The sequence below is a fragment of the Lottia gigantea genome, assembly GCF_000327385.1.
Source record: "Lottia gigantea unplaced genomic scaffold LOTGIsca_7, whole genome shotgun sequence".
NCBI classification, from domain to species: domain Eukaryota; kingdom Metazoa; phylum Mollusca; class Gastropoda; family Lottiidae; genus Lottia; species Lottia gigantea.
In genome coordinates this window covers 4732263-4757413 of record NW_008710370.1, presented here as the reverse complement: position 1 = coordinate 4757413, position 25151 = coordinate 4732263, and the positions used below count along the sequence as shown (strand labels likewise).

Here is a 25151-nt window from a genome sequence, read left to right as displayed (position 1 = left end):
ACTTAGTCACGGTCTAAGATTGAATGCTGAAGGGGTGTGAGAATTTTGCGGCTCAAGTTAACTACAGTTTGGCCTAGCGGTGGCCTCTCAGTATTTTTATCCCCAGTAATTAGTTTAAAGACTTACTCGATGCTTGAAGCTGGTGTATCCAAAACAAATAAATGCTATTTGCTGTTTCTGGAGACCAATGAAGATTATCAACTGTTTCGAATTCTTCTTCGTAGGGTGGTAAGATTGTTGCGCTGTTGATACTGGACTCCATCATCATGTTGTTGAGGGTGCTGAGGTTCTGTTGTGCTTTCTTCGAGATTTTATTTGAAATGGGTATACATGTGAAGAGGATCTTGGAGTTTGGGAAGGTTTTGTTGGCTGTGGCGATTAATTTCTGGGCTTGGTTAAAGGAGGTCTTTGGTATCTGATCACGGTTGTTGAGGCCTACATGAAGAATAATGGTAGTAGGTTTGGGATCATGGTCGTATGATTCCAGGATTGACTGTATGTGATGGATTTGGGCACCGGGGTAAGAATGTATTTCGGTGTCCGAACTGGTTTTGGTAATTCGATTCAGGTTAGATGATCCAATTATTAAGGTTGATTTCTTTAGAGCAGGTAGTTTCCATAATGATTTGTCCTTGGTTTGGTGATAATACGGTTTGGTAGCGGATATAATGGTCGTCGAGGGTGTGATTGGTACTGGTTTGGTGGTTGTTAGAATTGTAGCATTGGGAACGGACTGGGATCTAGTTCGAGGAGGGGAAGGTCTGGATACATGTCTCGACTTGGATGGAGACTGAGGGGTGGTTTGCTGGTCCAAAAACGCACAGAAGGAAGAAAGGTTGGCGGATCCTGGATCACGTGGTGAAGATTCAGATGGTGTGGAAGGGGAAGACGAGTCTGAAAGTGAAAAGAGAAGGGGTGTGCCCTCTCTACGAGAGCGTTTACCTATGTCTGCTGCACTAGGAGTAGGTGAACTTCGGGCTCATTTAGGGGTTTGGTTCGGCAGCGTGGTAGCTCTAGGTGGTGCAGGTGTAGTGTCCATTTCAGTTGGTAGAGATATGGTTACTCTGGTTTTTGTTTCGTTGATTGTTTGGTAGAATTTGGAAATTACAGCTTGAGTGAGACGTTTCCCATAGGAGCGACGGGCCCAGGACAGGGCATGAGAAACGATGCGGTCGACGGCAGGTGATGATAAAGACTTGGTACGAATGGTGGTCAGCTTCTCTTGAAGTGTGGTTTGGTAATGGTCGATCAGGACCTGCGTAACCTTACAGAGCCATGTCCGATTGAGGGATCTAATATTCGCGTCGACAGCTGATGTTTTCATTGCTGGACGGATAAAACTATCCAACTCAGAGACTTTGCGTTTGAAGGTAAACGCTGGTTGGCCTTGCTGTTGAAGGGTAAGGATTGCCAAATGATGGAGGCACTGCAAAACTTGGAAGAACACCTTCACAAAGGGTTCTTCCTCCTTATGAGTGGGGACTGGTTGGCGTCGGTGGGCTGGTAGTCGTTTCTGTTGTTGGTCAGGTCGATGGTTACCTCTTGATTGGTAGGCTGTGTTGTAGGTAGGTCGGCGATGGGGTGGGATATAGCTGGATGGGTTGGTTGGTGGTCGGCGATTGGTAGGTGGTAGAGGTCGATGGAAGACAGGGCCGTTGTAGGGTACGTGATATTGGTTTGGTTGACGATTAGTGTTTCTATTTCTGGCTTCTTGCCAGTGGTTGTTGTAGTTGGGGAGCATAATGAAAATAACTTGAAATATACAGTTACATCGTTTTTATTTACAGCATCTTTTTATTTTCACACTACTACCTGCTGACGTTGCTTCATTTTACACTGAAATATTTAATTTTAAATCGACATTGGATGCATTCCCCCACTAACCTCGTTACATTTTTCATTATGCAACAACCACTGGCAAGAAGTCAGATATCGTAACACCAACCGTCAAGCAAACCAACATCGTGTACCCTACAGCAGCCCTATATTCCATCGAGCCTTACCAACTACAAATCGCCGACCTCCTTGCATCCCAACAACCTATGTCCCACCCACCACATCGATGACCTACCTTAATAACTCAGCCTACCAACCAAGAGATAACCGCCGACCAAACCAACAACAGAAACGACCACCAGCCCATCGATGTTAATGTGTTCTTCCAAGTTCTGCAGTGCCTCTATCACTTAGCAATCCTTACCCTCCAGAATAAAGGTCAACCTGCTTTCACCTTCAAACGCAAAGTCTCTGGGTTGGAAGTTGTATCCGTCAAGCAATGAAAACCTCAGCTGTGAACGAGAATAATAGACCCTCAACAAAACACGGCTCTCTAAGGTGACGACCACTACCAAACCATCCTCCAGGAGAAGCTGTCGACCGCATCAATTTCCATGCCCTGTCTTGGGCCCGTCGCTCCTATGGGAAACGCTTAATCCAGCCTGTTATTACCAAATTCTACCAAATCATCAACGAAGCAAAGACTCGAGTTACCATATCATTCCGATTGAAGATATGGATGTGGATCACCACCCTATCTACACAGACCCATAAAAGAGCCCGTAGTCTAGTGAACACAGGTATCGCGGGGAGGGCACCCCACTTCTATTTTCCCTTTCGTAGTCTACGCCTTTACAGCCAGTACCCAATGCTGGAATCTTCCTGCCATAAAGAAATCCAGCTTAATCATTGGATCGTGAAACCTCAACGAATAAGCAAGACGACTTCAGATACCAAAATCCATTCGTACCCTGGTGACCATATCTATCACATCCAGCCCATTATCGAAAGCTACGACCGTGATTCTAAACCAGCTACAGTAATCCTACATGTTGGCCTCAACAATCGTGACCAATTACCAAAAACACTTACAACCAAGCCAGAAATTGATCACACCTCGACAAAACTTGGTGTCAATGTTTTTTATCACCTAGAGATGAATCCAATCGAAAATGAGGAAAATCGAAAAATATTTAGTATGAGTTAGTGCCCTTTTTTATTAAAAATGCGTTCGTAAACACTGTAGAAGGCACAATACTTGACGGATTTTGACGAAACTTAGTGTGAGTGTTTGTAATCACCCAAGGATGAAACCTTTTGAAAATCAGAAGAATCGAAAAAGATTAAGAATGAGTTATTGCCCTTGTTCTTGAAAACGCGTTCAATTTTTAGCTCGTAAACACTTTAGAAGGCAAAACTTGGTGTGAATGTTTGTTATCATCCAAGGATGAACCCTATCGAAAATCAGATAAATCGAACAATATTTAATATGAGTTATTTCCCTTGTTCTTAAAAGTCTGTAAACACTCTAGAAGGCCAAATTTTTGACAGATTTTGATGAAACTTGGTAATATTATTATGTATGACTGAAAGTTGAATACATCATACTGGTAATTGGTACTGTACTTCCAAGTATTTTAATTTAAATTCAAAGCTGCAAGTGGGCGTATATACCTTGCCTGGCAAGCTATCTTTTTATCAGCAAGTTGGCGACATAGACAACTGAAGAGACCTTTCATGCTGTATACCACACCTATACATAACCTGCATAAATATTTGACTTTAGAATTATTTGACGAGACATATTATTCACGTATAAATAAAGAAGTTGAAGTAAAAAAAAAATTTCAGGAGTCAGTAATTAGCTTGAGAGCATTTGTGATATAACGCACTTTTAAATGTAACTAATTCATGAAGATATATAGTGCAGCAGTAGTGTGTGTATATAGTGAAGCATTAGTCATGTAAACTTAGACAGCTCAAAACCACCCGATTTTTATCATGAATAATATCATGTTTCAAATATCAAATTAAAATTGTGTAGATAATCTTGACTTATCTGGATTAAAATTTTATAATATATTATAAGTATATATCGGCCGATATTACTAACGATATATATTCCCAGGTGTTGTCCCTGGTTCTCTTTTAAAAAGTCTTGAATCACTCAATCAGCGCAAGTTGCTCTCAAAGAAACAATGCTGTTAGTATCAGGAAATGTTGGATTTTATGTCCACCAAGTTTCGTGGCTGTGGCATAACTCCATCTGTGTCCGCCTATGAACATTACAGCCCCCATCGTACGTGTATGTTAAAAAGAAGAAACAGAAAAATAATAATTGCCATGGGATTATTCAAAATATCAAGAAATGGGGGACACTTTAATTTTTCATGATTTTGAGGGTCATGAAGTGAAGTTCCCCCAAGAACAAATGTATATGTTTTGAAAATTAATTAGTATTTTGGCCTTTGGCCAAAAATCCATGTGTATCCAGAATTATCTGCGTTTCATTGTTAAAAATTTGAATTTAAAAATGGCGACCATGAAAAGTCTTTAATAGTAGATATTTCTTAAACTGTGTTAGCTATTAATTGATTCTCAGTAGATAATTTTACATTTTTAGGGTCAACGAATCCAATGGTTTATGTTACAATTGGAGACAACATCCAATGGTTTATGTTACAATTGGATACAACATCCAATGGTTTATGTTACAATTGGATACAACTGCCGCCATGTTGAATTTTAAAATGTTGACCATCAATAATCTATAATTGTCGATATTCCGGGATCTTTGTCAGCCATAAACCAGTTCTTGGTGTCTAATTGTACAGGAAATGCAATGATTCGGATTTCAAATAGCTAAAACTGCCCCCATGTTGACTTTCAAAATTATAATTGACACTTGATGGTCCTTTGGTGGTCAAGGAATGCAATGATGTAAGTTAAAAGGAGCTTTAACGGCCGCCATGATCAATTTAATACGATCAAATTTTATACGATTCAATATTTCTGGTCCAGGTCAGCTATACCTGGACATTTCAGAGGAAGGAATCTGATGATTCACGTTACAAGTGGTTCCAACTGCAAGATATCGGCACAGTATATACGCCTATATATAGGCATTTAACCTAATATTTTGTTATTTTGTACATCAAAGTCACACAATCTTGAGAGTGATGTTCCAAGTACATGTCTTTCCAATTTTTTGTGTGAAATGATATTTTGATTGATATTGAGAACTGATTTTGACCTGCTGGTGCCACACTTATTGATGAAACAGCCGTCTACACTGTTACAGATAGCTTGCCAGGCAAGGTAATATACGCCCACTGGCAGCTTTGATTTTGAATAAAAATATTTAGCAGTACAGTTACAATCACCAGTATGAAATATTCAACCTTTAGTCATACACTTCTTTTGAACTTTTTATGGCGATAATGAATAATATTGAGTATGAGTTATTGCCCTTGTTCTTGAAAACGTGTTCAATTTTTAGCTCATGAAAACTTTAGAAGGCAAATATTCAATCTTCAGCGCGGAACTGAATAATAAAAGCAAGTTTTGTCAAAATCCAGCAACAATCACGCCTTTTAGTGTTTAAGAGCTCAAATTGAAAGCGTTTTCAAGAACAAGGGCAGTAACTCATGCTAAATATTTTTCAATTCTTCTGATTTTCCTTGAGTGATAACAAACACTCATTTTACCGAAACCAATTTTCAAAGAAACTGCTAACATGATTAACAATATTCTTGCCGATTTAGTCAAAACTAGTTATCTCAAACAGAAACAATATGACTATCTGTCTGCCAAACCTGATTGTCGCGAGAGACATTTGTTCACTTTGCCTAAAATCCATAAGAATCCAACCAAGGAGTGGTTTATCTCGAATAAAATCCCAAAATTCCGCCCGATTATATCTGACTGTGGTAGTGAGTCATATGCAGTGTCAGAATACATTGATCATTTCTTACTACCTCTAGCATGTCAACATCGCGCCTACCTTAAAGACACAACCGATTTTGTCAATAAAATAAAAAAATCTTCGAGTTCCCTCTAATGCTATTTTAATTTCTATCGACGTTTCTTCTATGTATACCAATATCGATAACACTACTGGTTTAACGGCAGTTCGTAAAGCTTTTAATAGAAACCCAGATCCAAACAGACCCGACGATGCAATTCTACAACTTTTAGAGATTTGTCTTAGTCGAAACGATTTCACATCTAATGGTAAAACATATTTACAAACTTCAGGGACAGCAATGGGCAAACGATTCGCCCCTTCGTACGCAAACCTTTTCATGGCAGAGTGGGAACGTGAGGTGTTGCCCCTCTGTCCATTTGACCCACTTTTTACGGACGCTTTTTGGATGACATTTTTATGGTTTGGACTTATTCTATCGAACAGTTTTGGGAATTCTTTGAAATTCTCAACAACCACCATCCTTCTATCAAACTAACCGCAAACGTGAGTGACAAAAGCATTGACTTTCTCGATACCACAGTCTTTAAGGGAGATTCCATAGCAGAAACAAATAAACTGGATATTAAAGTGTATTTCAAAGAAACTGATACTCATCAACTCTTGCACAAGAGCTCCTTTCACCCAAAACATACCTTTTCTGGTATAATTAAGTCACAAGTTTTACGATTTCATCGAATTTGTACAAGATCTTCTGATTTCAACCAAGCCTGTACGATTGTTTTCTCAAAACTGAAAGAGCGTGGGTACTCTAAACGATTTTTACGAAACATAAAAAATTCCACCTTAGCACAGATAGCAGCTAAAAACAGACTTTATGCCGAAGTACCTCCAGGTTTAAGAAGTGCTCCATGTTTGTCCAGTAGATGCAAAACGTGTCCCTTTATATCAGAAACTCATTATTTTGTAAGCAACTCTACGAATAAAAGGTACCCGATCCAGGAACATCTAACATGTGAACATTCGAATGTAATATATTTAATTTCATGCAAGAAATGCCCCAAACAATATGTAGGAGAAACTAAGAATAATTTACGAACTCGCTTTAATGCTCATAGGTAAGACATCAAATTAAAGAAAGACAAGCCTGTTTTAATCATTTCAACCTCGACGACCATTCAATAGACGATCTCACCCTAATCCCAATTGAGCGTATAGAAATTGACTTGCCCGAAGATGAAACTACCAAATTCCGTCAATCTAGGGAAGCCCATTGGATTGAGACATTGAATACAGCAAGACCTATAGGACTAAATATTCATCATAATGTAGGCATAGCACCCTTTGTTGTCCCGTTTAATACAACCAGCAATCGAGCAAGCAAGATAGTTCATGCCCACTATAAGAGCCTTCAAGAGAAATTCCCCCATGTCTATAAGCAGAAAATGATAGTTGCATATTCAAAAAATAAGAACTTAAATGATAATATTGTTCATAGTAAACTAAAAACAATCAGCACATAACAGATACTATACTTCTCAGATCAGAATAAGAACAGAAGAAAACCCAATATAAAGACCCTTAATCCTAATTTCTAAATAAAGTGTCTGCTCCACCCTAGGCCTGTACATTTGGGAGAATCAAACCCTCCCTTCCCCGAAAACTAAATATTTTTCGATTCTTATGATTTTGAATAGGGTTCATCCTTGGGTGATTACGAACACTAACATCAAGTTTCGTCAAAATCTGTCAGGAATTGTGCCTTCTAGAGTATTTACGAGCTGAAAAATTGAACGCGTTTTCAAGAACAAGGGCAATAACTCATACTAAATATATTATGATATTTCTGATTTTCAATAGGGTTTAATCTTCATTGATAACAACCACTCATGCCATGTTTCGTCAAAATCCATCAAGAATTGTGCCTTCTAGAGTGTTTACGAGCTAAAAATTGAACGCATTTTTAAGAACAAGGGCCATAACTCATACTTAATATTTTTCGATTCTTCTGATTTTCAATAGGGTTCATCCTTGGGTGATTACGAACACTCATACCAAGTTTTGTCAAAATCCATCAAGAATTGTGCCTTCTAGAGTGTTTACGAGCTAAAAATTGAACGCGTTTTCATGAACAAGGGGAATAACTCAAACTAAATATTTCGATTATTCTGATTTTCAAAAGTTTTCATGCTTGGGTGATTACGAACACTCATACCAAGTTTTGTCAAAATCCGTTAAAAATTGTGTCTTGTAGAGTGTTTACGAGCAATTGTGGACGGACCGACCGACCGACGGATGGACGGACATGGGTGACGGCAATATACGCCCCCCATTTCATGTGGGCGTATAAAAATGGACAAAGAAAACTTCCACTCCTTTGCAATGGAGCGTTTAGTCTACAGATCTAAGTCACTCAGTGCTGTCAAAGCGCCAACAGTTGTCAAGACACAAACTTCTTGTTATTTGTCTACATGTACCAAATTTGCCTAACCGTGATTTGAAAAAAATCTTGTTAATCTCGTCCAAGCCTCCCAGCAATAACTGACATTTTATGCAGTTTCAAGGAAGTTACTTTTGTGGACTTTGGGTTTTCAGCTGCAACGACAAAGCTGTCCAACCACGAATATATATGGGGACTTTGAGGATTGAGGTGTTACATTCTATGACATTCATAAAATAATATTTCAGATGATATCCATTGTTAAAACGACTTAAGGAAAGCCAGGATTTTTGGCGTCTTCCTCTTCAAACAATTTAAGATACGCGGTGGCCATTTTAGAATTTGGGATGAAGATCATACATATAACATAAATTGATGATTTCATTTAATTCCTGGTCCTAGAAAAATATATTTAGACACTTCAATTGTAATTGTATCACATATATATTAGCGACAATATCACATTATTAGTAATGGAAAGAATAATTGACACCCTAATTTGTTTGAAAGCTAGAACATCAAGTTTAAGTGCGATTTTGCTTTTAACTAAAAAACAAATTACTCGAAATTATAAATCCAGCCACACTACCAATGCATTTTTACGAGAAAAAAAAATTTATTCTTGAATTTAGAATTTATCGTTTTTAGTGTAAAATGAAGATAACGTACCTGCTGAGATGCTTGTTGCACAATGATATGCCAAACATATATAAATAAAAGGCATAGTCAACGTATACTTACTATCCCACGCATAGTTTATCTTTAAAGTTGGATTGTCATGTATAAAATGTTGGAATATAGCTGGCTATAAAAGCGTCTGAAAAGTGAGTATCAATCAACAGAAATTGAAGTGGCATTGTATAGATCTCATCAACGGCAATAACTTTTGTCACAAGGTCACCAAAGATCAAGGTCACGAGTTACCAGGCTTGAAACTTTTGGCAAATTAAGGGAAATAGAAAAATTGAAATTAAAAAATTCGCTCCCATACCATTTTCGACAATCGATTGCTTCATAGATACCAAAATCACACCACAAGTCGGACTATTTTGTGAGAGTTGCACAAATCATATCAATTTGGCGGCTTATCCGTTAGTTCCGGGTCGTATCAATCTAATATCTTCGTTGGGAAAATTCTAACTCATTGCAAAAAGAACAACAGCAACAGATGTTTTGTGACATCTAAAATATATTTAATGGTAGCACAAGCCTCTTAAAATTTATAATCTAACCAAACCAAACCAAACCAACGACTATCATTCGACTACCAATCAACAAGAAATACCATGATCAGAACGAGTTTGGAAGAATGAAGGAGACCGAGTAACTCACGCCACACCATCCAGGGCCGAGTTTCACCGCCATGTCATTCGACCCGACCAGATCTAACGAAGAATCAACAACCAAACCAACAACACCGAATCATCCAATTTGATCCAATCCAACTACCAACTACTACGACTACCAACAACTACCTAGTTTGCGATATCAGCATCCGCTGGAAGCGAACGTTAACTTGTCATCTACCAACCAACCAACCTCTTAAAATTTAATATTTTACTTTTCACTATAGGCCTACACTGTCAGCGTTATTACCATAACTAATTGACAAAATTTAAATTTCTGTTAAAATTCTCTAAATATTTATGGATTTCACTGTAATTTGGTCAAAATCATTTTTTATATATATATACTGTATATTCTGTAGTATTAAATTTTCTAATCGGACTATTTTATGAGAGTTGCATAAAAGTTGGCCATATCAATTTTACAGTTGCTCAGCTGGATACTCAATGGATATCCATTGTATTGAAATTGAATTGGTCATTTATTATACAAATGACAAATAAACATAATAAAATAAAACAAAGTCTAATACTTTTAAACAATGACTATCAAAGGATGGGTGATGATTCTGCCATCGATATTGGCTCAGTGGTCGAGATGACTTAATTTTGGGTTAATGATCAAGTCAAGCGGTTAAATTACATTTGCTGCTGACCTACCTACAGTTTCATTGTGACATAGAATATCAGATAATAGTTCTTGAGTTGTGCGATCTGTTTCTGGTGGATCTTGCCTATTGGATGGACAACCATTACCAAATGTTGAAGTTGTCAAAACAGGTCTAACAGTTGCCGTAATTGTAGGTATGACCACTGTAACACATTTGGAAATAATGTCTTCAATGTTAATTTCATCAGACTGTGACGACTTTCATTCACTGGTATATGGAGCATTTGGTATACCATGTACAGGAGGTGCTGCGGTGAAGAGGCGGGGAATTTTACTCCTTGGTGGGGGAAGTTGATGATTATTAAGCCGTTTGGCCCTCAGCCGGACGGACCCACTCATCCTGAAAAGTGCAATGGAGTCAATAAATAAATCGAATTAAATCGACACCTAAGTAATAAAATTGTAAGCTATTCCGAGAACTTGTATGACAAACTTGAATACTGGCAATAATAAGCCACAACGTTGAAAATAATGGCTAACATTGTTAATGGTGGCTGCTTAGATAGCCACAACTTTGAGTACTGGTTAGTAGATAGCTATTACATTGATTAATTTGATTACTGGCTATATATATAGCCACAAATTCGATCGATGACTGCTTAGATAGGCACAACCTAAATAAACGACCTTAGACAGTGATAACTTTGAAGATGGCCCTTAGATAGTCATAACTTGAATAATGGCTCTTAGATCTTTCATAAAATGAAACAAGACAAGTTCAATAAATAAATTTGGTCATAACTTGAAAGCTTCTACCTTGTCCACCGGGACATTCTTGGACTTATCTGGAACCAGTAGGGTTGAGTCACTGCCGAATTATAGGGCACATCTGATACGAGAATTTTAAACTTCTCCTCTCTTGATATCAGACATCTCAGCACGTGGGTGACGTTATAGGCACGCAGTAGAGGGACATAACTCTTGCAAGTTATGACCAATTTTATTCATGGAACTTGTCTTGTTTTATGGATTTATGTATTTTATATTACGGTTCTGATTGTTTGTACTTGGTATTTATTTTATTCCAGATTTTACAATAAAACTATAGTTTCGATTTCCCTAACAGGTGTAAATTATAAATAAAAAGAAAATCGATGCGGGGCAACATATTAAAATATTTCGTTTTATGTGAAACAAATGGTCATTCCGGATTTTATCAGAAACCTTTAGTTTCGTTTTACAAGTCGTTTTTGTGCAGTTGGGCACGATGCGGCAAGTTGGGCAATGCGGCAAAACAAACCCACCGGCATGTAAATGCCGCTTAGACTTACACAGTGTTTAACAGTATGCAACAGTATGATTCACAAGGCCTTAGAGTACTGCAATAATCCTTGTTTATTCAAATGAACACCGTCCTGTTCGTAGATGACTACTGTTGGTTTCAGAAGGCCTTTAAGTCGACACCAACTTATATTAGAAAGAGGATAATAATTTGCATAATCTACAAGGGTGTTATAAACCGCGGGGGGCACGTGTCTAATTTTTTGTCTATGTAACAATCGGCACACGAAAACACTCACAATGTGATATCTGTTTTTCCAAGTCTGACAAATAAGACATAAACGGTCCATTAACAAACAAACTGACTCTTTAGAAGCGCCTGGATGATCGATATCATTACCCCCAACATGGGCAACAAGGTGTTGAGGTTGACAATGGCCGCTTCCCACACGCGTACATGGCGAGACTGTCCGATGCCACCTCCACTAACACCAGAAAAAAAGATGGAATCGTTTAAATAGCACGATTCAACGCAAAGTTATGGGCAATAACACATAACACATTGCAATTCATATACGTTTGCAAACGAATCAAATGCGATGAGCCACAAAAAAGTACAGACATTATCACTTCAACCTGCGTGCAAACTTTCTAATAAAAACTAGGTCACTGTACTACACAGTTGACAAGATCACGTGGCCAGTATATGGGCACGAAGCCATTACACTCTATCCACACAAAGGAGGTGACAGACTTAACTTTAAAAATAAAAACGTAATCTGAGTAATTAACGACCTTAGCTGTCATAAAAAGCAGTCGGCAAGCTGCTTGGCATTGTTAACAAAAGATCGCAATACTTATACTAGAGACTTTGACATTCTTCCAAACATATAAAACTTAAATGACAGCAGACTTATTAGTAACTTTTCACTTGCCGACAGGATGGAAGAATGGAATATTCGACTAGTCACGTGATTGGCTCCCACCTGATACTTAAAAATATTTTATCAGTAACCGATAAAATGTTATTTGGCGGCTATATACGATATTTCCGGGTCGTATCAATCTAATATTTTCGTACGGACAACTCATTGCAAAAAGATTAAATATTCATTCAATAACTTATCTATCCCAACACTTACACCCCTTTTAAGTTTACATATAGTTTGTCTTATTTCGGAAGATGTTGTTTCACAATCGAGTTCTTCTAATATTGTATAAGGAACTGTAAAGTTCTGTGGATTCAGCGAATTGCTCTCAACTATGGAGGTGGGTCGTTGCCTGAAATATTCACAAAGTAAATCTTAAAACAAGGCGTCGACTTTACAAAGTTATATTTCCACATAACACAATTAATTACAAAATACACCTTTCTAAAATCAATCACGAAAACTAACGTCTTTACTTTGTAATTAGTAGATTGACTTGTTAATTTTAGAAATTGATTTTTTGTAATGAGTAATGTGCAAATGTAACTTTGTAAAGTCGATGGCATACTCAACAGCCACTAAATTTTTTAAATGTTTATAAAAGCCTATTAACTAAGTTGTATTCGGTTGAACAATTTTCTTTAAAACTTTTTATAGAATAATTTTGGGTTGTTTAGCGTCACATGATCTTTGTGATTGAGGTTATTTTTTACATGAACGTTATAAACGTCATTTAAGTATTTTGTATTTATTCTTATATAATGACAAGTAAATGATTGTAAATTTCCTCATTGGCAAAAAATCATCTGATTGCTATCTGCATGCCATCCAGTCGTACTCTTTCATCCGTGCAGTTGTGTATGCACACCTTAGCCTAGTTATCGCGTGGTCAGAATACATTGTAAACTGTCAAAAATGATAGCTATTAAATAAATTCTAAAAATTGTTATCAATTGTTAAGTCTATTACACTATCAACATTCTCGTTGCGAAACGTATATTGACTGTTACCAGAAGTTTTTCCATTTTGGATTTGCAGACTACTGTTTCTACAAAGAGTCCAAAAGTATTGGCCAAAACATCATCTTCATTTTTTCTATTACTATGAATGATTTCATCTTCTTCATTATTAATTACATCATTCAGAATGTCGGAAATGCTCGTGTCGCTCGTCCTGAATGCTGACTTCTGTACCTGTCCATAACCTACTGTTAAAGTCTCCCATTTAGTGTTCAATTGGTGCAAACCACACCTTTATTTAAATTCAACAACATAACAATCATAATATTTATAGAATACAGATTTCATTGGTGGTATATAGACCATGCATATATAAAGGTTCTCCAATTATGCATTAAAATCTTATCAAATTTCAACCAAATGAGACTGTCAACAGTGGTTTTAACAATCTTAAAGATGGGTTGCCTTATTTTCATTTATAAAAATGAAAATGCTAATACTTTTATGAATAGAAAGTAGGGTGTTCTAATGACTTTGTGTCACATGTCCATAATTAATTCATAATTAGCTAAATTAGAAGATAATTACCAGCAGAATTCCAATGAGTGACCGAACAAGAAAAAAGTATTTTTTGTTTGTTTATCCCGACTGCACATACATGGACATTTATGACTGGTTAAAACCCCTAAGTATATGCAATAAGAACATAAATGATTAAAAATACATGATAATTCTTTAGAAACGCCAATTAATCAAATAGCTTAATTTGACACTAAAAAATAAGGAAACCCATCTTAAACATTTTCTGTTATCCAGGGTTTGAATAATAGAACACAATCACCTCCTTTACACTTTTGAATCCCTTACATTTGATTTTACAATCTTTCTTTAGCCAACATTCAAATTAGCCAATTTGTATAATATCAATAACATTTGTGTCTTTCAATTTGGTAAAAAGCCCTCCCTCTCTGGCAATTCCATGCACACACTTTAATTCTTGACGAGTCGTCATTTTAACATTCAAACGCAGAGAATTCTCGACACACATGGAATTGAAGACTCAAATTTCGACGGACGGTGAGCTGTGAACACTATTACTGATTGGCTTGGCTAAAAAATTCCCGTTTCTGAGACTAAACAAATGGCGCGCATAATATTATTATAATCAACCACACAAACTCCTTCCTGCCCTATTGCTTATAGCCTATGCAACCCCATTTATGTATAATTTATTATAAACTAATTTCACTCCACCTCAGCTTGAAATTGTTCATAAACAAAATCATTGGTCTGTATCTTTTCTACTCAGAAATTCTGCACAAATCTCCCGGGGTGTTTTCTATCTCCAACCCTACTGACTTTCTCAAACCTCATTTTAGTTCCTCCAACTTATAGCCAATTTCAATGGTTCTATATGTTAAGTCTCTCATATTATGCAAAAATTCTAATACCCAATGTGGGGGCTGTTTCTGACTAAGATTGGTTTGACTTGCCTGAGGTTGATGATGATTTGGACCAACTGTGTGCACATCTTGAGTTGGAGTCGACGCTTATAAACCATGATGTGTTTGTTGGAAAGTGTACGTTGGGTTTAAATCGGTTTGTTGATTAACCATATTTCAAATAAGGTTGGTATATCTCTTCAAGTTTCACAGCCTCCTTTATAACGTCATCAATCATTGTTTACAACTTCAATCTTTAAGGTGCGGGCACACGAATAATCTTGGTCGGAGATTTTTGTCGCCGATTAGAGTCTTGAGTAAAATCTCTTGTGATTTATGATATCAAACAAGTTTGATGATTATCCAATATTTTTTATCGTCTGCTAGACAAACCGTCATCAACCAATCAAATTCATTTTCCTTTTAATTGCATGCTCCGCAAGTGATCATCGACAAAGTGGAAACGACCGACTGGAGATTTTTGTCTCCTCGTGTGCTCTGTTTTAGATAAAGATAGTAAAAAGTCAATTAGAAAACCATCAAAAACTTTGAGATGATAATATAAACAAATTAGATGGTCATCAAAAACTTGTAGATGATATGGTATTCAAACATTTGATAACAAAATGAACTCATATGATTGAAAATTGAAAATGAGTTTCTAAAAAGATTTAATCAAATGATAAAAAAAAATATCTGGAATGAAAAAGAAATTGAAAAGGAGTTTCTAAAATTAGATAAAAAAAAAAAAAAAAAAAGACTGGAATGATAAACAAATTGAAAAAGAGTTTGTAAAATTAAAATAAATTAACAAAAGATTATCAAAAGCAAAATCCTTATTTAACCCTTTAAAGATGGTATTTTAGAAAGCATGGATTTGTTGCAAAAACCTTACTGCTATTAAAGATATAGCCTGTTTTTTTAGAAAGATAATTATGAACTAATTATGTCATGCACTATTTCAGTTCAATAATGTTTATACTATATTATTTCTCTTAAATTTAAAGATGTGTTCCCTTATTTTCATTTATGAAATTGCAAATGTTAATACATATGAATAGAAAGTAGAGGTGTTCTAATGACTTGGAAAAAGACAATTTTGTCTCACACGTCTATACTTAATTCATAATTAGTTAAATTATTAGAGAATTACCACCAGAATTCCAATGAGTGCCGGATCAAGAAAGGTCAAAATGTCCTTTTGTTTATCCAGACTGTACATACATGGACATTTATGATTGGTTAAACTCTTAATTACACACAATATAAGAAAATAATGATATGATTAAAAATACATGACAATTTAGATATAAATGAATATTCTAAAGAATTTTGGACAATGAATTAAATAGAATTGAACTTTATTACAGCTGTAGCAAACGTTGCTTTAGCTCAATAATATATACATTTACACAATATGAAACGTATATACATAATATATACAATTGTATGAATATCCAGGAAACACTAATTATTTACAATAGTGAGCATCGGTGTTCCCATGAGAAATAAAGATACTGACATATTTTATACGTTAAATTTTTATCACAGCATTTCATTAATTCTATAAATTTTCTCTTATCAGGATGCTCATAATAATATTGTGAAATAAAATTATATCTATATTGATTAAAACAAAGACATACGAGAAGGAAATGAAACTCATCTTCTACACAAGATAACTCACAAAATTTACATATTCTAGACTCTCTGGGTGTTTTATTAAATCGACATGTTTCAATTTCAAGTTTCATACTTCCACTGCGAAAAAGACTTAATTTTAACATACTTCTTGTTTTTAACAAATGTCAAATAAGGTTCAAAATTAAAACAGTCCTTAAATTCATTATGATATAAAAGTTTAGATGAAGAGGACATTTCAGCAAACCAACTTTGTACAAAATTATTAATTATACGTTTTTAATAAATTACCATTCATACATGATTCATTGAGATAACATTGATTATTCCATATATCAGAAAGTCCTAGATTTTCTAATTCAACTTTAACAAAAAAATGCCCAGTTTTTCTTACCATTATCACAGTCGGTTTTTAAATTAATATAAACAATGTGTATCCTCATTTGAAAGTTAAAATGACTCGCATTTGCTTGAGACTTCGCCAGATATAGATATATATCTCGTCTATTTTACATGAAATTGAATTACAATTCCGTTTCATTTATCGGATATTCTACGTTTCCATTTTAATCTAACAAAGTTCACCATAGTCCTGTTGTGTACATCCTTTGGCGCAACTCAAGCATCGATTATTAAGTTTTCTGACCCAATTCGGGCAACTCGGAGAGTTCCGAATTTTACACCCACCGAATCAGAACTATAAATGAATTCATCAAGACGCTACCAGATATTCCACAATGTCCCTGTGCCCCAAGTGGGTATTGCAGAATTGCTGCTGTGGGTGAAGTCTGTGTAGGAAATCTTTAACATTGTAAAGGTAAAACTTTAATACAGGCAATTATACAGAATAAGAAAAAGGTTATATAAATAAACCTGTCGTATGTTGAGTATGAACTGTGTATAGACCATGAACTGTGGTCTCAAATGTGCTTAAAAATAACTTTTTGTAGTACAACCTAGAAATAACTTTTTCTCACGTGAAATCTATTCTTATATGTTAGCTAACTAAAAAACAATGTTCCCACTTTCAGAGAGTGTCGAAACTCCATATTTCAGCTTTTAAAGATGCATACTTTAGTTTAATTTCTATACAAATCTTGAATTGTAATGAGCTATAAAAATTGTCTGAAAATCTGTGAGGCATTTCAGGATTTGTTGAATATATGATGCAGTTTCCCCAGATGTTATAAATCAGTTAAAAAAAAAGCCTATTCGCCCAAGGTGAATGAAGATCCACTTAACCTTAAAAAATGCTAAACGTGCAAAGGGAGATAATTAAAATACTTTTATTTAACACACAGTTTAGTAGTAATAGAACATATAGATTGGGGGCACTTTGGTATAATTTATAAAAAAAAAAATCACTTTTTTCATGACGTCAAAAAGCGATTTTTTTTATGAATTATACCACAGTGCCCCCAATCTATATGTTCTATTACTACTCTTTTGCCCGCAAGCCCACTAAACAAACAACCCCACCAGGCACACAGTTAATAAATCCGGAGCCTATAGGGGTACAAGTTTACCAACCCTCCAAGCGCCCAAGCCCAATAATATCTTTAAATTAACTCATTTAAAAACAGAATGAGTTTAATTTTAAAACACGAACAACACAAATTCGAAGGAGACGGTTTCTTCTCAGCTCTAACATCTCTCATCCCAAAAGTAGTCAACTTCGTCTCAAACAACAAATCCCTTATTTCCCCAGGAGCACAAGCTCTTGAATCTTTTGCAAAAGCAGGAATAAATATAAGCGAAACAGTGAAAAGATCTAACGAGTTAAAAGAATTAAAACATATAAGAGAAATGCGAAATAAAAGATTAGAAAACATTAAAGGAAACGGTTTCAAAATTATTGGATAAAAATGTCAATGATAATTGTTGAAACTCCTAAAACTTATTTCGGTTCCGACATTCAAAAATCATTAGGTTCTCTTCCCGGATTTCCATGGGCAAAATATCCTGGAGAAAAACATCTTCCCGGTCATAATTATACTGGTCCAGGTACAAGGTTAGATCTACGATTAGACCAAAACGATAAACCAAAACAAGGTGAAGAACCAGTCAATAGAGTTGACGCCGCTGCACTTAAACACGATATACTATACAGAAATAAAGACATAATATCCAGACACGAAGCAGACAAACAAATGATAATCGAACTTGAAAATATTCCAAGAATTCAAAGAGCATTAATCATTAAACTCTTGACAGCAAAGATGAAAATGGGTATGGGAATAGCATATGAAATTCATAAAGAATTTAGAAACTTAACTGATTAATGGGAGGTAACACTGTTGTTTGTTTACTTCAAAGTAAAATACCAACCAGTTTATACACGGTTAGTTTTATTAATTTATTATTGACTTAATAATTATCTTCAACGCCCGGTAACAATCAGTCGTCTAGACTATTATTGATTGGATATACGTCACTAAGTAACAGATGGTTATATTAACATATAACATTCCGCCCATGCCACGTCAGCACAGACAGTCTAGACTCTCAACTGTTAGTAGTGTCTCAATTTTTGTTACGCTGGAAGATTAGGAATTTAATCATACAAAATCAAGGTATGTTCTTTGTTTGATTTAATCATAAGACGAGAGGGTGGAATTAAGATGATATGTTATTTGTTGTTTTTCAAAATATCAATTTTGTTCTATTCCAGACACAAGTTTAATAGATGTCAACATTTCATATAACGAAGAATATTTAAACCATCGCAGGCAGTGGGGGATACTACCAAACTCTGACAAATATCCGAGAATTCAAAATTGTTGATACAGATTTCGAAAATAGAACAAGTGCCGAAGAACAAGCGTTTTGGAAAAGTATAAAATATGTGACGTATATCTACCGATTCTACTAGGAGCGGTCGTGACACTTGACCCTTGAACTATGACTGGTAATAGTGTAAGAGGGGAGATAACTCTGAAGAATATCTACCGATTCTACTATGAGCGGTCGTGACACTTGACCCTTGAACTATGACTGGTAATAGTGTAAGAGGGGAGAAAACTCTGAAGTATATCTAGTAGAAGTGTATATCAACGTAATTGTTTATGTTTTAAATTTCCTTGTATTTATTAAAACTTACTTTGGTTTTTTGTTATTCTTCCTGCATTTCCATGGGGGTAAATGGTTTCAAATAATAGGGTAAAACCTATCTTTAAAAATGGCAGAAAAAAATTACAGATTAGATCCGATCTTTCAATTATATGATCCAATTCGTTATTCGTTTAATAAGAAAAAAGCTGATTACATTATCATATCACCAACCGTTGGCTCTAGGTCTCAACTAAATGATGGGGGTAGGGTCACTTTCGAGATTTATTCATTATCGAATTGGTTGCTTCTTTCCGATGCTTATTTCAGATGCGATTTCAAAATCAAAGACGGCAATCAGAATCGTGTACCACAAACCAATACAACGTTAGAAAACAATTTCTTTCCATCTTTATTTACTGAAATGGTTTTGGAAACTGGTTCAAATCCCATAGAAACCATCAAACACCCTGGGGAATTTGACACGATGTTGAAAACAGTTCTATATCCCAAAAACTACGATTCAACCTCAGGCTGGATACCCGATGTTGGCGATGGAAATGTTTTAAAAGAACCGGTAAGAAATCTTGCAAATGATGCTGAATTAGCTAGAGTGAGAGTTGTTGCTCGAAACACAATAGAAAAAGTAGCACGAGCAGCTAATCATGGATTCGAAAAACGAGTAGTTCAGTACAATAATGTTGTTGAGAATAATAGGTGGGGTAATTACGTAAATTGGAAATTATATCCTTTATTCGGTCTGTTGGAACACAGAAAGGTTTCATTAGGGTTAGCATATAAAATTCATCTACAAAGAGAAATCAATGATGATAAGATATTCTTTGGAGAGAATGCTTCAGATGCAAAATTAGAAATAACGAATCGCCATCTTTACATATCCGTAATAACACCATCAATTGAAGTAGAAACAAGAATATTCAACTCATTAACTAAAGATATTGAAATAGCTTTTCTTCGTCGCAATACAATAGGCAGCATAACTTTAACTGGAGAATCCACTACATGGCCAATCACTAACACTATTAAACCAGCAAGATATTTAATGGTTGGTTTCAGGAACTTACCAGATTCTCAAACGAATAACAATAATGTCTTCAGAGTGGCAATGAACCAAACTCAAGATCCTTTAATCCGTAAAGTTCAAGTAAGATTAAACAACGATAATTATCCTAACCAACCTTTAACAATTAATCCAACCACAAAGGAGTATAATGAATTGTATAGAAACTATAAAAATATGTGTGAATTATTTGGAAATTCACCTCAGTTTGAATATGTAGATTTTGCACTTAATCATCCAATCTTCTGTTTTGATCTATCAGCTCATCAAGATCTTTTTCAAAACAGGGGGGAAAATAAATATTCATATTGAAAAAACACAAGGAGATGTAACCGGGTATAGTTTAATATTGGAAGAAGCAAAACATTTAATCAAAATATCCGACAGACGGATGATTCGTATAGAATAATCATTTAAATTACCGTGAAAAACTTTAGTAAAAATAATAATAGAAGCTATCGAAACGGAATCACCAACTACAATAACTTACAATGGTAAAAAGATTAAATATAAACATTGTGAAGTTAGAGATGATATAGATTTGGAAAGAATTGACAAGAGTGTAAAGGAAGGTGGATTTTTACCTTTCCTACCTTTGATATTTGCTGGTCTGGCCGCGGCTAGTGCAGCAACTGGTGAGATATCTGCCGCAGTCAAAGCAGCCAAAGCCAAAAAAGCAGCTGATGCTGAAAAAAGTGAAAAGCGTAGACATAATATGGAAATGGAAAAAATAGCTCAAGGTTCGGGAGTAGCAGATATATTAGGGACAGTTAAAGAATTTGGAAATCGATTTAGTGAAGAAACCAAAAAAACTGTTAAAGAGGGATTAAGTAATATATACCAAAGAAAAGCGTTCAGAACATATTTAAATATTATGAAGACAAAGATGAGATAGAAATAAAAGATATCTTAGATACATATATAAAAGAAAAGGAATCCATCTTTAAATCCAACGGATATAAAAGTTTTTCTTACGAAAAATGTTAATGATTTAGATTTGTCTAAAATTGATAGTGAGCGAAAGAACTTAATAGTGTTTGACGACTGTGTAGCACAAGAAATCAAGCTGTTCAACAAGAATTCTTCACGAAGGGAAGACATCACAACTGTCACTGCATATACCAATCCCAATCTTTTTATGGGATGGATTCAATGTTCATTCGAAAAAATGCAAATTGTTTTTTATTATTCGAATTGAACGACAAAGATTTATCTCAAATTATTCAGTCAATTAATCACGGAATGGATAGAGATACATTCAAAAAGGATTGTAAAGCACAATGGAGAAACCCAGATGATCATGGATATATATTCAAAATAACAGGATTACAACATCAAATCTACAAACTCTATCTCAACCAATATTAAAAAGTCAAGAAGATATTACAAAGAGACTCGAGTCTCCTATAGAACACACACTTCATATAGAACCTCATCACCCCGAACCGATTGAATATGATGGTATTATGATTAGGACCTTAGATGATATAAAACGTTATTTTTCAAATCCAAAGCCAGATTTACCAAAAAGCATTTCACCAATCGTTGATGAAGAGGGGTTATTGTTTAATGGGCTTAGAATAAGATTTAGTGGAAATTCACCAATATTCAAAATCGATACAAAAGACTTTATATTTACATTAACAGAAGGATTAATATATTTGATGAATGGTGGGGATGTTGATATTGCCGATTACAAGGATTTAGTAGAATACTCAGAATTTCTATATATGATAAGAAAGACGGGGCCCGAAACAAAAAGATTAAAAGAAATTGATCTATATATAAAAGCTATTAATCAAGATGATGAATATGCTGAAGACAATCTAATCATACAAGATATAGACAATCCAATCACACAACAAATAGACGAATTGGAAGAGGAGATAGCTAGAGAAAACAGTGGACAAGGTATAACGTTTTTATCCGACAACAACGATGAACTACTTAATAGATTAGAAATAATATTAGCAGCAATGAAAGAAGGTCATCGTTCAGACAGACTATATAATGAAGTAAATTGCATATTAAAAAGATTCCTAGAGAAAGGTATTAGAGATAAAAATGATTATAAAAACGTAATTGATAAAATTATCCAATAAAAATAGTCACTGAAAAAATGCCAAATAAAGAACAACTATTCGTCATCACCTCAAATAAATCAGACATTAAATTGTCTCTAGATTATGAGTACGAACTCGATCGCAATGAAGAATATGAATTGGGATTAAAATATTTCTCTGTTTACAATTCCATTAGAAATATCAACGAAAATAATAACCAAATGAAAATATCAACAGATAACGGAGCTACATTCAAAACGATAAGTTTACTACCAGGAAGCTATGAATACGTTGCCATAAACGAATATCTATCTGAATATGGGGGAAGTGCAAATGGTAAAAACAATATTGAATTCGAAGGTAATTTGAATCTGAACAAAATAAAATTGATATTGAGAAATAAGAGTCAAGTTGATTTCAACGTAGATAATTCTTTGAATACTTTATTAGGATTTGATAAGCACACAATCCACTTTAGCGCCGCATATAGCTAATATCGAGAATGATATCGACGTCATTAATATTCACTGTAATTTAATAAACGGCGGATTTTTCAATAAACACAAACGTCAGATTATTTACAGTATTCCAACATTCACTGTACCGATTGGATATAGAATTAGAGAGAAACCATTTCAAACAACATATTTACCACTTAATTCGTTCATGATTAAAAATATAAATCTGGAATTCAAAGATGGTAAAAATAGGTTTATTGATTTTGGTAATGAAGAAAGTGTTACTCAACTTCATTTAAAACAAAAGAACTAAATTTATTAAATAATTAATCACTCTTCATTCTCTTCTTGATTATATAGGTAATCGAAATCATCAAATTCATAGTTTTCATCAAAACTATACTCTTCTTTATCATTATAAGGAAACATAATTCCTTCACTGTTTGGTGGTTTTCTCTTTACAAGATTCAAATAACTTCTAAAAACTTTCTTTTGTTTGTCATCATCCTTTGGAATAACTACTCCATTCGTGAAACTCCCATCTTTTATTAAATTCATTCGACACATCATGTCCACAAGCCAACTGAATATAATCTTCTACACTTGTCTTATTATTAGAATAACCCTTAAACGTTTTCTTTTCTTTTAAAACACCATCAGAAGTTAGAATGATATTGTATTTGACTTTAACCAAATATGATTCCACCATCACCATAATCATTTTTGCCTTTACAATATTCATTTTCAGATACCAACCCAGCTCGATTTAATTCATCCCAATTTCTAGATGAAATATATAAACTATCAGTGTCGGTATAGTATATTTCACGTTTATAAAATCCATGAAGAAGAAAAAAAACATAAGTGATAAATATATACATTCTTCAGAAAGTGATGAAACCCACAAAATTAGATCCACTAGTTATTACAATGGATACAGAAACAAAACTTGAATGAAATTATTCATTATTTTTTCACTGTGAGATAAAACGAATGATCCCAAATGACTAGGTGTTAGTCCTGTAGATTTAGTTGAGTTATCTTCAGCAGTTATCTCTTTTTCTTCAATTTCTGTCCCAACGATATATTGAGTTTCATTTATTTTTTCATAGTTTTTAACATGTGAGTCGAAATTAGCCTGAAAAGTTACTCGTGTTTCTATCCTTCTGCATAGATTTACCATACAAGGAATTGCCTAATAATTTCATGCAATTACTACCCACAATATCACCTTCTTGTTTATATTTATTTCTAAGATCTTAAAATATAATCTCTATATGGTAGAGTTTAAAAATTTTCTTCGTATACTATAACATCTAATATTCTAATAATTTGTCCACCGGCTTTAACTATTTCTTGAAGATTGACCGATGTTAAAACATCTGAACAGAAACCATTTCTAAACCTGATTTTACTCCCAGTTTCCTTTTTTCCTTCTTTGTGAAAGTGATATTATCTTTGGTAGTAGGGCATTACGCACCCAGATAATTCCCGCCCGGACACTTCCCGCCCAGCCAATTGCCATCAGGACATTTCGCACTAGGACTATTCACATCAGGACAACTTCCACCCGAGACATTTCGCACCCGGGCACTTTGCACCCAGGACAAATTCCACCTAGGTCAATTTCCCACCGCGACATTTCGCACCCGGGCACATTGCACCCAGGACAAATTCCACCTAGGAAAACTTCCACCCGAGACACTGAACACATCCGGATACTTCACACCAGGACGATTCACATCCAGGAAAACTGCCATCCGGAAATCTCGCACCCGGGCAGTTCGCACCCAATTTTTGCTCCCATTATAAAAATTAAAAACAGAGAGCACCCATGACAATTTCCACCCATAAGAACCGCATTCCTGTCTCTCACACAAACAACAATGCTACAAGGGGCCCATTCCAATAAAATTCGTAAGTACAAAATCATGCGTAGTTGCCATGGTAAGCTATGGTATCTATGGAAGTTCCGCATAATTTTGTACCTACGAATTTTACTGGAACGGGCCTCAGGGTATTAGTTTTGCTAAGTGACTTCGCTCCAATATCTCTTACACTAACTGTGTGCAATGGGGTTTTAACGAAAAGTATTAAAATGGGCCATAATCTGTCTCAAAGTATGACTGGCTGCCGTTTGGGACCTTTTGGC

At 35.1% G+C, this 25151-nt stretch overlaps 4 protein-coding genes across 4 annotated transcripts; 3 read left to right on the top strand and 1 right to left on the bottom strand.

The window, feature by feature from the left end:
- Positions 1 to 979: 979 nt before the first annotated feature.
- LOTGIDRAFT_155210 (hypothetical protein) lies at positions 980 to 10496 on the bottom strand (the record flags this gene model as incomplete). Its single annotated transcript, XM_009065704.1, has 3 exons — positions 980 to 1752; positions 10148 to 10300; positions 10391 to 10496. The coding sequence occupies 3 exons, from the start codon at positions 10494 to 10496 to the stop codon at positions 980 to 982; spliced, it is 1032 nt and encodes a 343-aa protein (XP_009063952.1).
- A 7718-nt stretch (positions 10497 to 18214) lies between these two features.
- On the top strand, positions 18215 to 18631 carry LOTGIDRAFT_155209 (hypothetical protein; the record flags this gene model as incomplete). The annotated part of the gene is made up of 1 exon (XM_009065703.1): positions 18215 to 18631. The coding sequence occupies one exon, from the start codon at positions 18215 to 18217 to the stop codon at positions 18629 to 18631; it is 417 nt and encodes a 138-aa protein (XP_009063951.1).
- An 896-nt stretch (positions 18632 to 19527) lies between these two features.
- On the top strand, positions 19528 to 21373 carry LOTGIDRAFT_155208 (hypothetical protein; the record flags this gene model as incomplete). Its single annotated transcript, XM_009065702.1, has 2 exons — positions 19528 to 20562; positions 20981 to 21373. The coding sequence occupies 2 exons, from the start codon at positions 19528 to 19530 to the stop codon at positions 21371 to 21373; spliced, it is 1428 nt and encodes a 475-aa protein (XP_009063950.1).
- Positions 21374 to 21944: 571 nt separating this feature from the next.
- On the top strand, positions 21945 to 22580 carry LOTGIDRAFT_155207 (hypothetical protein; the record flags this gene model as incomplete). The annotated part of the gene is made up of 1 exon (XM_009065701.1): positions 21945 to 22580. One exon carries the CDS (start codon positions 21945 to 21947, stop codon positions 22578 to 22580), a length of 636 nt encoding a protein of 211 aa, XP_009063949.1.
- Positions 22581 to 25151: the final 2571 nt, after the last annotated feature.